This window comes from Ambystoma mexicanum, chromosome 7p (genome assembly GCF_040938575.1).
Source record: "Ambystoma mexicanum isolate Mex_15411 chromosome 7p, UKY_AmexF1_1, whole genome shotgun sequence".
NCBI lineage: Eukaryota > Metazoa > Chordata > Amphibia > Caudata > Ambystomatidae > Ambystoma > Ambystoma mexicanum.
In genome coordinates, this window is record NC_090939.1 from 412,360,514 (window position 1) to 412,373,230 (window position 12,717).

The 12,717-nt window shown below is 47.5% G+C and overlaps 1 protein-coding gene across 3 annotated transcripts in view; it reads right to left on the minus strand.

The window, feature by feature from the left end:
- The window catches only part of GBE1 (1,4-alpha-glucan branching enzyme 1), a 1,374,432-nt gene that overhangs the window by 459,386 nt on the left and 902,329 nt on the right, over positions 1–12,717 (minus strand). For all 3 annotated transcript variants that reach the window (XM_069636445.1, XM_069636447.1, XM_069636446.1), the window contains exon 10: positions 4,402–4,500. In XM_069636445.1, the coding sequence (XP_069492546.1) occupies positions 4,402–4,500 (99 nt within the window). The remainder of the gene's footprint in view (positions 1–4,401; positions 4,501–12,717) is intronic.

The window sequence follows — 12,717 nt, forward strand, 5'->3', positions numbered from 1 at the left end:
TTAATCTCATACTGCGAGAGGGGACAGCTTCTTGGCCTTCTGCATGATCTCTCAATTACATTCAGAGAACCTCGAAGGCTGAAGTTTCAGCTGATCAAGAGCCAAGCCGAGAGTGCTAGTTTGGCCAGATCTGGGTGCTCTGCCATCCCATGCTGCGGAGTGAGGAAGCCACTGCTGCTGATCGGAAGGTGGATCAGCCCCTGCAGCTGGAAATGGAGGCAGTCTGAGAACCACATCAGCGATCAGGATAAGGCTGCAGCCCACTGAGGCCCAACATTTTCGTAGGGTCCGCTGAAGCAGCGGAGGAGACAACACATTGCACCTGCAGCCGTGCCAGCAGAGCTGGAACCCGTCCGCCCCAGAGATCTCCAGGCCGACCCACCTATTAAGCAAAGACGGAGCATTTGGAGTTCTGAGGAGATGCAAATAAGCCAATACCCGGGAACCTCCACTTCTGGAAGAGAGGTAACAAGGAGTTGGTGGGTAATTCCCACTCCTAGGTGTTGAACCCCAAGCAGCTGAGCTGATCCGCCTCTGCATTGTTGTCCCCGGGGAGATGAACCACAGAGATCCAGATCCCCTCTGACAACGCACACTCCCAGAGGAACACCGCTTCCATGCACAGGAGGGGAAACCGGGTCCCACCCTGCTTGTTGAAGTAGACAATTGTCAAATTGTCTGTCCTGACCAGAACCACCTTGCCGCCGAGGACTAGCAAGAAAGCCTTGAGTACTAGGCCCACCGCCCTGAGCTCCAGAAGTTTGATATGAAGGAGGGCCTCTGCCCTGGACCATGCACAGTGAATCAAGCAGCCCTTCAGAGTCGACCCCAGCTCAAGAGGGAGGAATCCGTTATCACTTCCAGGATGGGTTCCGGCTGATGGAATGGGGCTCGCACTGCGACATTGCCATTGAGGAGCCCCAGTGAAGATCTGGAAGAAGGTTTGGGGGGGAATGGGCAGCCTGTCCGACTGTGCTCCGTTTCCTGGTTCCAATTGGATGCCAGGCGGAGCTGGAGAAGTCTCATGCAACATCGCAAGCACGCACAAAGCCATAAGGCTCAGCAGGTGTTGTAACAACCACGCTGAATTAGCATAGTTAGTCATGAAGTGACAAATTGCCCTCTGGAGGGACAGTAGCCTGTCAGCCATGGCGAACATGGTTGGAACCGCTGTGTTCCACCTTACTCTGAGAAACACCAGGTCATGGGAGGGGTTTAACTGCAATTTCCGCTAGCCGCTGGCAGGAGTGAATGGCCCCCTCTGAAGAGTTGGCTCTTACCAGCCAGTCATCCAGATACGGTTATGGATGGTGGCCCTCTAAGTGTAGAAGGCCTGCCACTGCTTCATAAGCTTTGTTAACACACGAGAGGCAGAATTAAGGCCGAAAGGCAGCACTCTTTATTGGAAGTGGCACAACAGAATCGTGACCCACACACAATTCCGGTGCAGTTGGAAGATGGGGACATGAAGGTATGCATCTTTGAGGTCTAAGGAACACATTCTGTCCCTTGCGCACAGGGACTCTGCAATGTGTGAAGGAGTGATTATCTTGAAGCAGTCGAGAGGTAAAGACAAGTTGAGAATAGAAAGGTCCAGGACAACCCTCCGGCCCATCTGGTTGTTAGAGTACTGCAAAAATCGTTGAATAATACCCAGAGCCCCCGTCTGAAGAGGGCACTGGTTCCTCTGCCTGCATATCCAATAGGAGCAGGATTTCCTAAGAATGCAGATGACCCCATCTGCGACAGCGGAGAAGGAGGGGGGAGGGCAGGTGTGAGGGGGAAGGAAGAGGGAGACTGAACCCCGTGGACAATACTGACAGAATCCATAAATTGCTCACAGAGAGCAAACCAGGTCCCCACAGGAGAACTGTGGGCCCTGACCAAAACATTGCTTTTTGCCATCATAGATAGGAGTAGGGGACATGGAGTGAAAAAAGCCCTGCAAGGTCCTCTACTGCATCCTCCTACGATATGACATTTATAACGCGCCTATACACAAGTGTTTCAAGGTGCAACAAGGCAAGGAAGGGAAACAAAGGGAGGACAGACAACGATCCTACTAAGCCCAGTGTCATTCAGATCGCGCAAGTGCATGGGAAGGGGGGGAAAAGGAAAAGTGCGCGGGTAAGGGAGAGGGGAAAGTGCAGTAAATGGGAAAAAGTGGAATAAATAAGAAAATAAATAAACGGCCAGCTGGTGGCAAGTGCAAGGAAGTGCAGATAAAAGTGCTGGTAGAGGGACTGCAGGACCCTATGTTCACTGGGTGACCTATCTGGTTGGTAAGTTCTACAGTCGCGAAACTGCTTGAAGCCACTGAAGGAGCTTGCCTTGAAGTCTGACCTGCCCTGACTCTGTTGGTAGGATTTCTGCACTGGCTTCATTAGGATCGCCAAGGATTTCACAGTCTGGGTGGATGTCTTCTTTGTTAGTTCATCATCTGTGACGAGTGGAACAGATCCAACAACTTGAACGGGAGGTTGAAGATCCTATCCTGCATGTCCAAGGAAAACCTTGTTGCGTGCATCCACACTGTCTGCCTCATCTCAACACCGAAGCAGATGCCCCTACTGGCTGTGTCAATATGGGATACTTTGGACGTAAAATCCTGCGCAAGCACACAAACCTCAGCTCGACCTTCCTTGAAGGAGGCATGACCCACCAGAAGCAGACATGGGAGAAATTCCCCAATCGCATGCCACAATTTATGGCTTGGCGCAGGGAGAATGGGGTAGGCATTAGCCTGGCGTAGATGAAGACCAGCACTGAGATACCATATTTTGCCGAAAGACTCAAGTGCCTTGTACTCTTTGGACAAGCAGTTTTAGGTGGCACCGGCCAAGGAGGAAGAATCTGAATATAGAGATGCAGCTGCAATGACTGAAGAATGTGGCTGAGGCTTTGACGCTAGGTGGACTGGTTCCCCATCCAGGATCCGAAAGCAGCCACCCAGCTTCTTGTTTATCTGGGCGCTGGCCCAAGACTTTTCCCAAACCTTCTTGGCCAAAGAGGGTATGTCTTTTTGCAGAGAAATTCCTGAGCGACCCGTGGCGCGCAGAAGGCCAAAGCCTCTGCCAGCACTCCTGGCTCTTGGGAAGCCTGTTCAGGAAGTGGCACCCCTAAACACTCCGCAAGGCCTTGAAGACAGTCATGAAACGCTTTGACAGACGTGGTTGCTCCTCTTCCTGTGCGCCGTCCTAACCCTCTGATTTTGTCAGGTGGAGGGAGGTCTAGGTCCTGCTGAAGCGGAGTCGGCAGGGTCCCCCAGCCCCCAGCCCATCACCTGCGAAGGCTGCGGTGCAACAGGTGCCTGCTGAAAAGGGCGTTGAGGTGCAGGCACCGGAGACGGAGGAAGAGGGGGGGAACTGGGCTGACTGGCAACAGGCTTCAATACCGGGACCCCCGGCGATACTGGTTGAGGGCCCAAAGGAGGTGGCCTTCGAGGCACCACCTGGGAGACCACCTCCTTAATGAGATCCTTGAGGAGTCCCACATCTGCAGAGAAGGCTTAAGCAGAAGGAAGCACTAAATAAAATGATCCTCACCGGCTGCGGGTCGCCAGTGGAAGTACAGCCCTCTGACGCACTGGGCCTTCTGTCGTGTGATGAGGCACCTGGGGTATTCAAATGGCTGTGTAGTATTAAAAGTATAGGGGGGGGGGGTCCGGAGGGGCCCTTGAGCGTGCAGGCAACCGCTAAACACATTACAGCTTTGCAGGGCCAGAAGCCCCTCTGTGGGGCGTGCAAAGGGCTCTGCTGGGTAGACCATAGCGGTCAGGTTTCCCAGTTCCATGCAGGACTCCCCGTCCTGGTTTTATTTTGCACTGCATGCCTATAGAGATTTACGAGCCCTGGTGTGCTTGATTTGTTGAGGATGGTCCAGAGATGGTTTTGATTAAAGCTGCAACATAAGATAGCAACATTTATTTTAGGAAGAATTGAGGTTATTTAAAATCTCCAATACAGAATACAAAGTTATAAATAAATAACTATTATTCATTAATATCCATTATGTGTAATTAAATGTAGGGTTAGCAACCAGCACAGCACCTGCAGAGAAAGTGATTACTAAATAGGCTTTGCTGAGTTAAAGGGGCAAATGGGTAGAGCTCTCCCACTAGAGCGCCCAGCGCACCCTTTTTTCTTCGGAGTTTAATCTCAAATTTACACCAGCCAACTATTACAGTATTCAGAATGGTTTGCACTGGAGCAAAAAATGCCTTCAAGATGAATTTCAGCAAAACCTTTAGTGAAGAGCTAATGCAGGAGTACAAATGATGATTGTTGTAAATCTTGTATTGCAGCAGGCATCTCCCAATTTTCTCTAGTGCGCATATTTTTTAAATGGGTGTTTAATGATAAAATGTCCTTTAAAATAGGTTTTATTATTGTATTTGCTTACCTGAATCCATTTGTCAGGGATTGCCATTGCCAATCTGTAATCAAATCCGCTGCCTCCTTGTTCTATAGGGCAACAGAGAGCTGGCATGCCTGAAACATCCTAAAAAAGGACAAAAGTTACATTTTATTTTATAAATGAAACTCACAAATGATTGTAAATATGCTACTTCACTGCAGTATGCATGTATCAGTGCCTGCATAGTATCATATCCCACAGTATAATCTTTCAGAGTCCAGAGCCGTGTTTTAATGCCTGGCCCCGTGTCCCTTAGATAATACAATATTATATGTATTGAAAATGCATTTGCAGCATGGATTGAAAGTAGGGACTATGTATCCGACATATATTTGTAAACATACGATAGATTAGTATGTGAGCCAGATCAACACCATCTTTTTGTGATAACAGGGTCTGTGGCAGGGTCGTTACGAACGGCCTGGAGGAGCAGATGCCTTGTCCAGAGCCTAGCAGAAGTTATGCTGCTGGGCTCTGGACAAGTAATTTGCTCCTCCAGGCCGTTCGTAACGACACTGCCACAGACCCAGTTATCACAAAAAGATGGTGTTGATCTGGCAAATGCGGTGGGCGGAGAGTCTAGGAAGCCTGTGGAACGATGGCACTTGGTGCAAAGTGGAGAATCAGGGGATCCCAGTACCGACGGCCTGACGTAACATACAGAACCAGTCCGGCAGACTGAAAGTCAGGTGTGAAAAGTGGTATTTTAACAGGAGGGACAGCCCAAAATGGCAGAACCTAGTGCTAAAGCATAAGGTGTGACAGTGGGTAACCGCCGGTCTAAGTTGTATCCATCTGTTAATAGAGTATGATTTACTTAACAAGGATATAGACGGTGTTCAAAAAGTCACCAATGACCCATACTTCTGATCAAAGATATACCACTCTAGCCAGAGACACCAAAGCCCCAGAGGAGTACTGCTGCTAGAAAACGGTATGCAACATCATACCAAGAGCGGGTGGAGGGCAGTCAGGCCACAGCACAGCCTTCACCTGGCTAACAATCTGTACACCCCTCAAGGTGGTGAGCGGGCTCAGAAAGCCACACGCCCATGCAGGACTCAGTCTCCAAATAACCCACAAAGAGGTGAAGAAACTGATCACACAAGAAGGCAGAACAGGCCTATAGTCTAGGTCAGACGAAGAGCGAATAGAGCCCATGAGTGGGTAAGAAAAACATTTTACCAAGTGAAGCTAAAAAAGCTCATGATGCCAGGACAGCCCAGACTAACTCAAAGTCCTGAACAGGATAAGACATCCCACAACTAGACTAAGAAGAAACAAGGAAGCTTCGTCAAGACACCTGACATTGTCAAAGCAGGTGAGAACATCATCGAGTATTGTGAATGCATACCGACCAACAAAGGGGTCAGAAGGACCTATAATTTACATACTGGAGAATACATTCTGAGAGACGGGATAAGTGCTAAACTTCCGAAAGAGACATTTTTGACACAAGGAGAAGCAAGATAGATTTCTCGCTTTTGTTTTGAACTAGAAGTACTGGCCCAGAGACAGAAGAGACATTGGGGCTTATTACGAGTATGGCGGTATGGGAACAAATTGGCAATAACGGAATTACTGCCACTTTACCCACTCCGCCATACCTAGAGTATGGCCCTGGAGTGGGGGATTTACAGCCTTGAAGCACTATGCAGTGAATGTTCATATTACAGTCTGCCGAAGGACTACACATAACAATAAAAGAGCATTCCATTGTATACAGATAGTATTTTAGTAGTCAGGATTTCAATTTCAGCTACTGTTCAATTACTAGCAGAGATGACCCGTTTAAAAACATACTAGCCACTCAATGTAGAGTATTCAGGCACAGCGAGGATTGCCATGTCAGTGACTATGTGACCGATCGGCTGTATTTTTCATGGGACCCATCCATATTCTGCAAGTCATAGTGCTAAACGGAAATGGGCTATTATTCATCGTCCATCAACCAGAAGGGCAACCATTTACAGTTGAGGGTTCCACTATACTTTACATACAGAACACATGTACACTGAATAACATGCTTTCAACATGCAAATTACAAGCAGATATGCCAAAGACATTCAATGCATGTCCACTTGCTTGTAACACTGATTTAATGGAGTAGAAATGTTTTATATTGCATTTAGTGTTGCACATGTTAATGCAGTGCCATTATTTATATTGGCTACAAATATAGTGCTGCACTGCTGAATGGAGTGAAGGACCAAGTTACTTACCTGTAACTCTTGTTCTCCAGCATGGGTCTTACATGGATTCACATGCCATGAATATTCCCCGTCATCAGGCTGGGAATCCTCTAAAATAAAGCAGTTTAGCTTTAAGCTAATAACTTAATTGTCACTCCTATAGCCTATTCCTATCACATTGGGTCATACTGCACCAACCAAGGACACTCGTCCTCCGCTCCAGGCCTGGTGGCCATTTCAGATTTGGTCACGCAGGTAAAGGGGCAGTATGACCCAAGAAGAGCCATAATGGGGAAGGAGGGAGGGTTTGCATGTGAATTCATGTAAGACCCATACTGGAGAACAATAGTTTTAGGTAAGTAACTTGTTCTTTCTGCAGCATGGGATCTTAGATGGATTTACATGCTATGAATACAATTACACAACAGTACATAAATACAACCATGGTATGTGGCAAGCCTCAACAGAAGCAATAAGACTTACACCTGGACCACACTCACTTCAAGATAACAGGTTGCGAAGCACTGCTTGTCTGACACTAGACTCCTCCCTGGAATCCTTGTCAACACAGTAGAATCTCGGGAAGGTGTGAGTAGACCCCCACTTGGCAGCCCTGCAGATATCCAGCAGGAGGGTCACCAGAGAGGAACACTGTCATAGATCGGATTACTCTGGTGGCATATGATATGGTATGGCATTTATAATGTGCCTGTACACAAGTGTTTCTAGGCACCAAAAGACAAGGGGGGAGGGAGGGTAAACATAGGGAGGACAAGTCAAACAATCCTACTTGGCCATGTGTCATTCGGATTGTGCAAGTGCAACAATAGAAGTGCAAGGGGAAGGAGAGGAGGGAAGTGTAAGGGAGAGGAAAGGGGAGGGGGCAGCCAGGGCAGCGGAGCTCTAAGAAGTGCAGGAGGCAGGAAGGGGTTATAGTTCTGTGCAGAAGGCCAGGAAGCAGTGCAAGGAAGAATGGTTGTGGAGGAGCCTGGTAGCCAGTGAGGTTCTGAGGGAACCAAGCAACCAGTCTGCATAACAGACAGGTAAGATAGTAAGGGAGTGAGAGAAAGGCAGAGGAGAAAAGGAGGGTCTTTAACTGCTTCCAGAACTTCAAGTGGTCCGGCCAAGTATTAGAGGGGCAGGTAGGTTGTTACAGAGGGAGGCACCTGCGGAGGAGAGAGAGAGATCTAACCCCACTCTCTGCCTGGAGAAGCATCTGACCCTCAGAGTTGGAGGTAGCTGAGCAAAGGGCTCTAGAAGGAAGGTATTTCGGAAGAGAGTTGGCTGTAGTGCGGGCCCTGGCCCCAGCAAAACTTTTGGACAATGCAAAGGGTTTTGAACTTTGTTCAATTACTACAGAACAGCGCAGTGCATGTCGTCAACAATCTCCCTATGCGCATGCATATTGCCCCCTATAGACGGGAGTTGCATTTGCTGACCATCCAAGAGCGTATTCATTTTTTTGTATTGAATCGAATGAAATTGCTCTTTTCTGTATTCCTTGTTGACTACATGTGTGTAAAGTTTGATTTTAAACTAAGTCATGCAATAAATACATGAATAAGGTGGGCACTATCATCCATAAATGTGTACATGGAGATGCTCCATCCTACCTGAAAATGCTGATTCTACAGTATCGCCCGGTGAGAGCTCTGCAGTCACCTAACAAAGGGCAGATTATCTGTTCCAGGTTCAAAAGGTAGAAGGGTCTTGGAAGATCTTTCCAGGTCAAAGCTGGCAAACTTTGGAATACCCTCCCTCTTCCCATGATGTGAGACCACAATATTGGGACTTTAAAAAAACTTCTTGAAAGCGTTATTCAAGTAAATCCTCTCTCCCGGTCCAGTTTCCTATAATGTGTCCTGTGCTATCTGTTTGTCAGCTTGTGTTTCTGTAACGCCCTGATGCCTGCGGGCTGCCAGCATGTAATAAGTAAATAAATTTAAAAAATCCTTGACGCCAACGGGAGCCAGCTGAGAGATTTCAGGGCTGGAGAGATCTGGTTCCTGGGCTTGAGCCCAAGGATAAGTCTCCCAGTCCTGTCCTGGATTAGTTGCAGGGGGCGAAGAGTAGCGTTAGGCAGATTGAGAAAGAGGCTGTTGCAGTAGTCCAGCCTGGAGAGACAGTGAGCTTCTGGGAGAAGGTCAGGAAAGGTAGAATACCTCCGAGGCGGTACAGCTGAAAGTGGGCCTTTTTGTCAAGGTCTGTGATGTGAGGAGAGAAGGAGAGGATGGACTCGAAGATGACACCAAGGTTTTTTGCCTCACAGGAAGGCGAGGGTAGAGGGCCCAAGGAGGATGGCCAAAGAGAGGGAAACCAGGAACAGGGGTACCAATGTGATGGATCTCCATCTTACTGGTATTAAGGCAAACATTGTAGGCACATTTATCCTGAATCACAGATACAGTCAGGAATGAGCAAGGGAGGAGAGGAGGCCAAGGGAAGCCTGAAAGAGACCAGAGTCAGACGCATAACACTGAAAGTTAGAAGAGAAGGTGGAGATCAGGTGAGCCAAAGGGGCCAGATAGATATTGAAGTGCCACAGTGAGAGGATAGTGCCCTGGGGGACACCACATGTAGAAAAAGGTGGTGTTGAGAAAGGACCCAAGTTGGACCGGGGAGGGAAGGTCCAGGGGGAAGGAGGTCAGTCACGCCAGGGCCTTATTCATGATGTCCAGGTTCACAAGAGTCTGCTGATCAGGGTGGCGTGTTTGACCGTGTTAAAAGCAGAGGAAAGATCCAGGAGGATGAGATAGAGGGAGAGCGGGAGTCAAGGTTAGAGAGAAGATCTTCATGGGTGTTCAGGAGAGCAGTTTCCGTGCCTCTGGCTGCTCCGACACCAGACTGATGGTCATGGAGGCAGCCAACAGATAACTACCCCTAGTGGAGTCCCTTCCACACTGTGTCGAACAGGGTTGACAATACACACAGCATCTATCATTGTCTCTCCACTCATTTTTATTCCGTCCTGCTGAAGGCTGCCCAACCTTAAGCACTTCAGATCTGCTAAAAGTGGCTGAAACACACCCTTGTCGATAATTTGTTCTACATTGTCAACCACTAACAGTCACCTTGAAGCTGTTTGAATCAGCAAATGTTATAAGAATCTGGCTCCCAATAGATTTAATGGGACCCACTTGTTTTGTACAACATGTTTTGTAAAAATTGTTTATGGTTTTTTCCATATTTGTATTGATCATGTTGCCGATTCCATCAGATCATATATGTGTAATGTTTTGATTTGTCCTGTGCAACTCGGATGACTTTTTTGTATTAGGCACCTAATTTTGTTATGATCAAACTCTTTTGGAAACTCAACACGAGTAAAGCATTTTAGTCGCAACCGTTGTTCGTCCATTTGGGATGCCCTGATCAATTGTATACATTTATTTATTTATTTGTATCGCGCAACTTGCAGCCCGGAGGCATCGAGGCGCTGTCCCAAGAATATGTAAGAAGTTCGAAATACAGGTTCATGCGCCCTGGGGCTTCTTAGTTAGTTACAAATTACATGACATACAGAATGATCAACGTTACAGGCATAGAGAGAGTAACAGTAAGGCAGTTATAGCTTTGAGGGGTGGTACTAAGTATTTAGCTTTCAGTTGAAGAGCTTAGTTTTGATGGCTTTGCTGAATACTTGGTGGGGTTCGATCTGTCTTAGGTGAGAAGGGAGTGCGTTCCAGTGAGTGGCGGCCAGTGTAGGAAAGCTGGAGCCGCCTGCTCAGGCTTTTCGGATTTTAGGCGTGAGAATTGTGTTGGAGAAGCCTTTTCTGAGAGGCTCATGGCAGTGTGCCTCGTGATTCTCTGGGATAGGTATGGGGCTGCGACCTCATGGAGGCATTTGTGGGTGAGGGCAAGGGTTTTAAAGACAATTATTTCTTTGACCGGGAGCCAGTGAACCTGTCTGACTTCAGAGATGTGGTCTCTTCTAGATGCTCCTGTGGCTGCCCTGAGTGCATTGTTTTGCACCACCTGAAGTTTGTTGAGGTTTTTTTGAGACGTTCCTATGAGGAGAGCATTGCAATAATCAAGCCTTGAGCCGATTATAGCCCTAGCAATGGTAGTGCAGTTCTGACGAGATAGGAAAGGTCTGGCTGCGTTGAGCACTTTGGTGTAGTACTCAGATGATGAGGCAATGGCATTGACCTGTCTATCCATTGTCAAGTCGGCGTCCAAGTAGACTCCTAGGGTCTTGACATTGTTAGAGACTTTGATAGGAATGTTATCAATGGAAAAAGATGAGTACTGCTTATCGAGGTTGCCCAGGGTGGTGGGTGACCCTATGAGCAGGAGCTCCGTTTTTTCACTATTGAGGCACAGGCAATTGTCTGCCATCCAGGATTGGATGGTGGAGTAAATGGTGGTGTGTTCATATCTGCATCATAGTCCCCTGTGAGTTGGGATAAGCACCTGCGTGTCATCCGCATAGTTAGTATATTAGATGTGCATGGTGTCAAGGATGCTGAACAAGGGCCTGGTAAAAAGGTTGCAGAGGGTAGGTGCGAAGTTGGCCTCAGTAGCTAAATGGCGGCAGTGTTGTGGTCGACCAAATCAAAGGCTGCTGACAGATCTAAGAGCAGAAGGAGCACAGGTTTGCCTGTGTCTCCGATATCATCCATTTGGTTCTTTAAGTCTAAGAGGGCCGTCTCAGTGCCATGACGTGGGCGGAAACCAGATTGCCGCAGGCCAAGGAGACCATTTTCTTCCAAAAATTCTAGAACTTGCAGGTATGCTGCTTTGTCGAGAATTTCAAGCAACAATGGGACGGTAGTAATGGGCCAATAGTTCCCTGGAACCGTTCGGTCAAGGGAAGGTTTCTTGAGGAGGGGGCAAGCCTATGCTTCCTTGAGACCAGATGGAACATGTCCAGACTGGAAAGATGAATTAATGAAGGCAGTAAGGAAGGGCGCTAGGGTTTGTGCTGAGTCTTTGACGAGTTGGGCAGGACAGGCGTTTCCTTTGCAGTTTGAGGGTTTGATAGATTTGAGCAGGGTGATTACTTCCAACTCGGTCATCTCTAAAATGGAAGGGTGGTCACTTTATTCACCTGAGCAGATGAGGGAATTGCCAGGAGCCCTACAATTTATGCTAAAACCTGAAGATGGCAACCAGTGGTGGTGCTATGGAGAACAAGTGTCATTGGTTGGGGCAGTATGACCCAAAGTGACAGCAATAGGCTATACAAGCAACAATTCAGTTTATAGCTTAAAGCTAAACTGCTTTATTTTACAGAGGATTCCCAACCTGACGGGGAATATTCATAGCATGTGAATCAATGTAAAATCCCATGCTGGAGAAGGCATTGTTAGCATTAGACATTAGCAAAGAAAAAATACAGCCTAGTCTACAAACACAGGCTGCGTTCATTAGACTCCGAGAGGCAAATGTGTAATAAACAGATGGGGAGAGAAGTGACATATTTCACTCTTCCTGTATGAAGTGACATTCTCGCACCCTCTGTTGTGTTATTTTAATATGCTTTAACTGTTGACGTAAAGCTATGACACTTAGTTGCTTCTAATGCCCTCTATTCTACAATACGGCCACCTGACAGGACTGATGGTAGGGTGGAATCTGACAGGTTGCAAGCCATCAAAGTAAACACCAGTTAGCCCAGAGATCAGCACTGAGTGGCTCCCTAGGCAGCCAAAGTGTGGAGAATTGGTGTGCAACTGAAGGGAATGTGCTTGTCAGACATGCACAAGTGCCACGTTCACATCTCCTTGACAATTTAGCAAGCTTTTCCATGCTTTTCGTCTTTTTAGTAAAAATGTTTATACTGTGCTAAACCATTTAGGCTTGAACATTTGTGCATAATTTGTAAGGGAACTGAGCACGGTCTTTGCCTCAGTAGCAGTCAGGCCTTTAAGCCTTCCAGAGAGCCAGGGTAGCACTGTCAGCCAGACATGTTGAAACCAAGCACAATACACCAGGTGGGCATGTCCCTTCTAATTACTCCACGTGATCAGGTTCAATAGAAAGGAAAGCTGGAAGGAAATATAGGCACTTTTAAATGAGTGTGGGTTTTGTCCTCAGAAAGCAAAGCCCCGGACTGGGGTTCATGGAGGTTCTTTAGGCCTACTAGGAGTTTTATGGGCATGGCTAT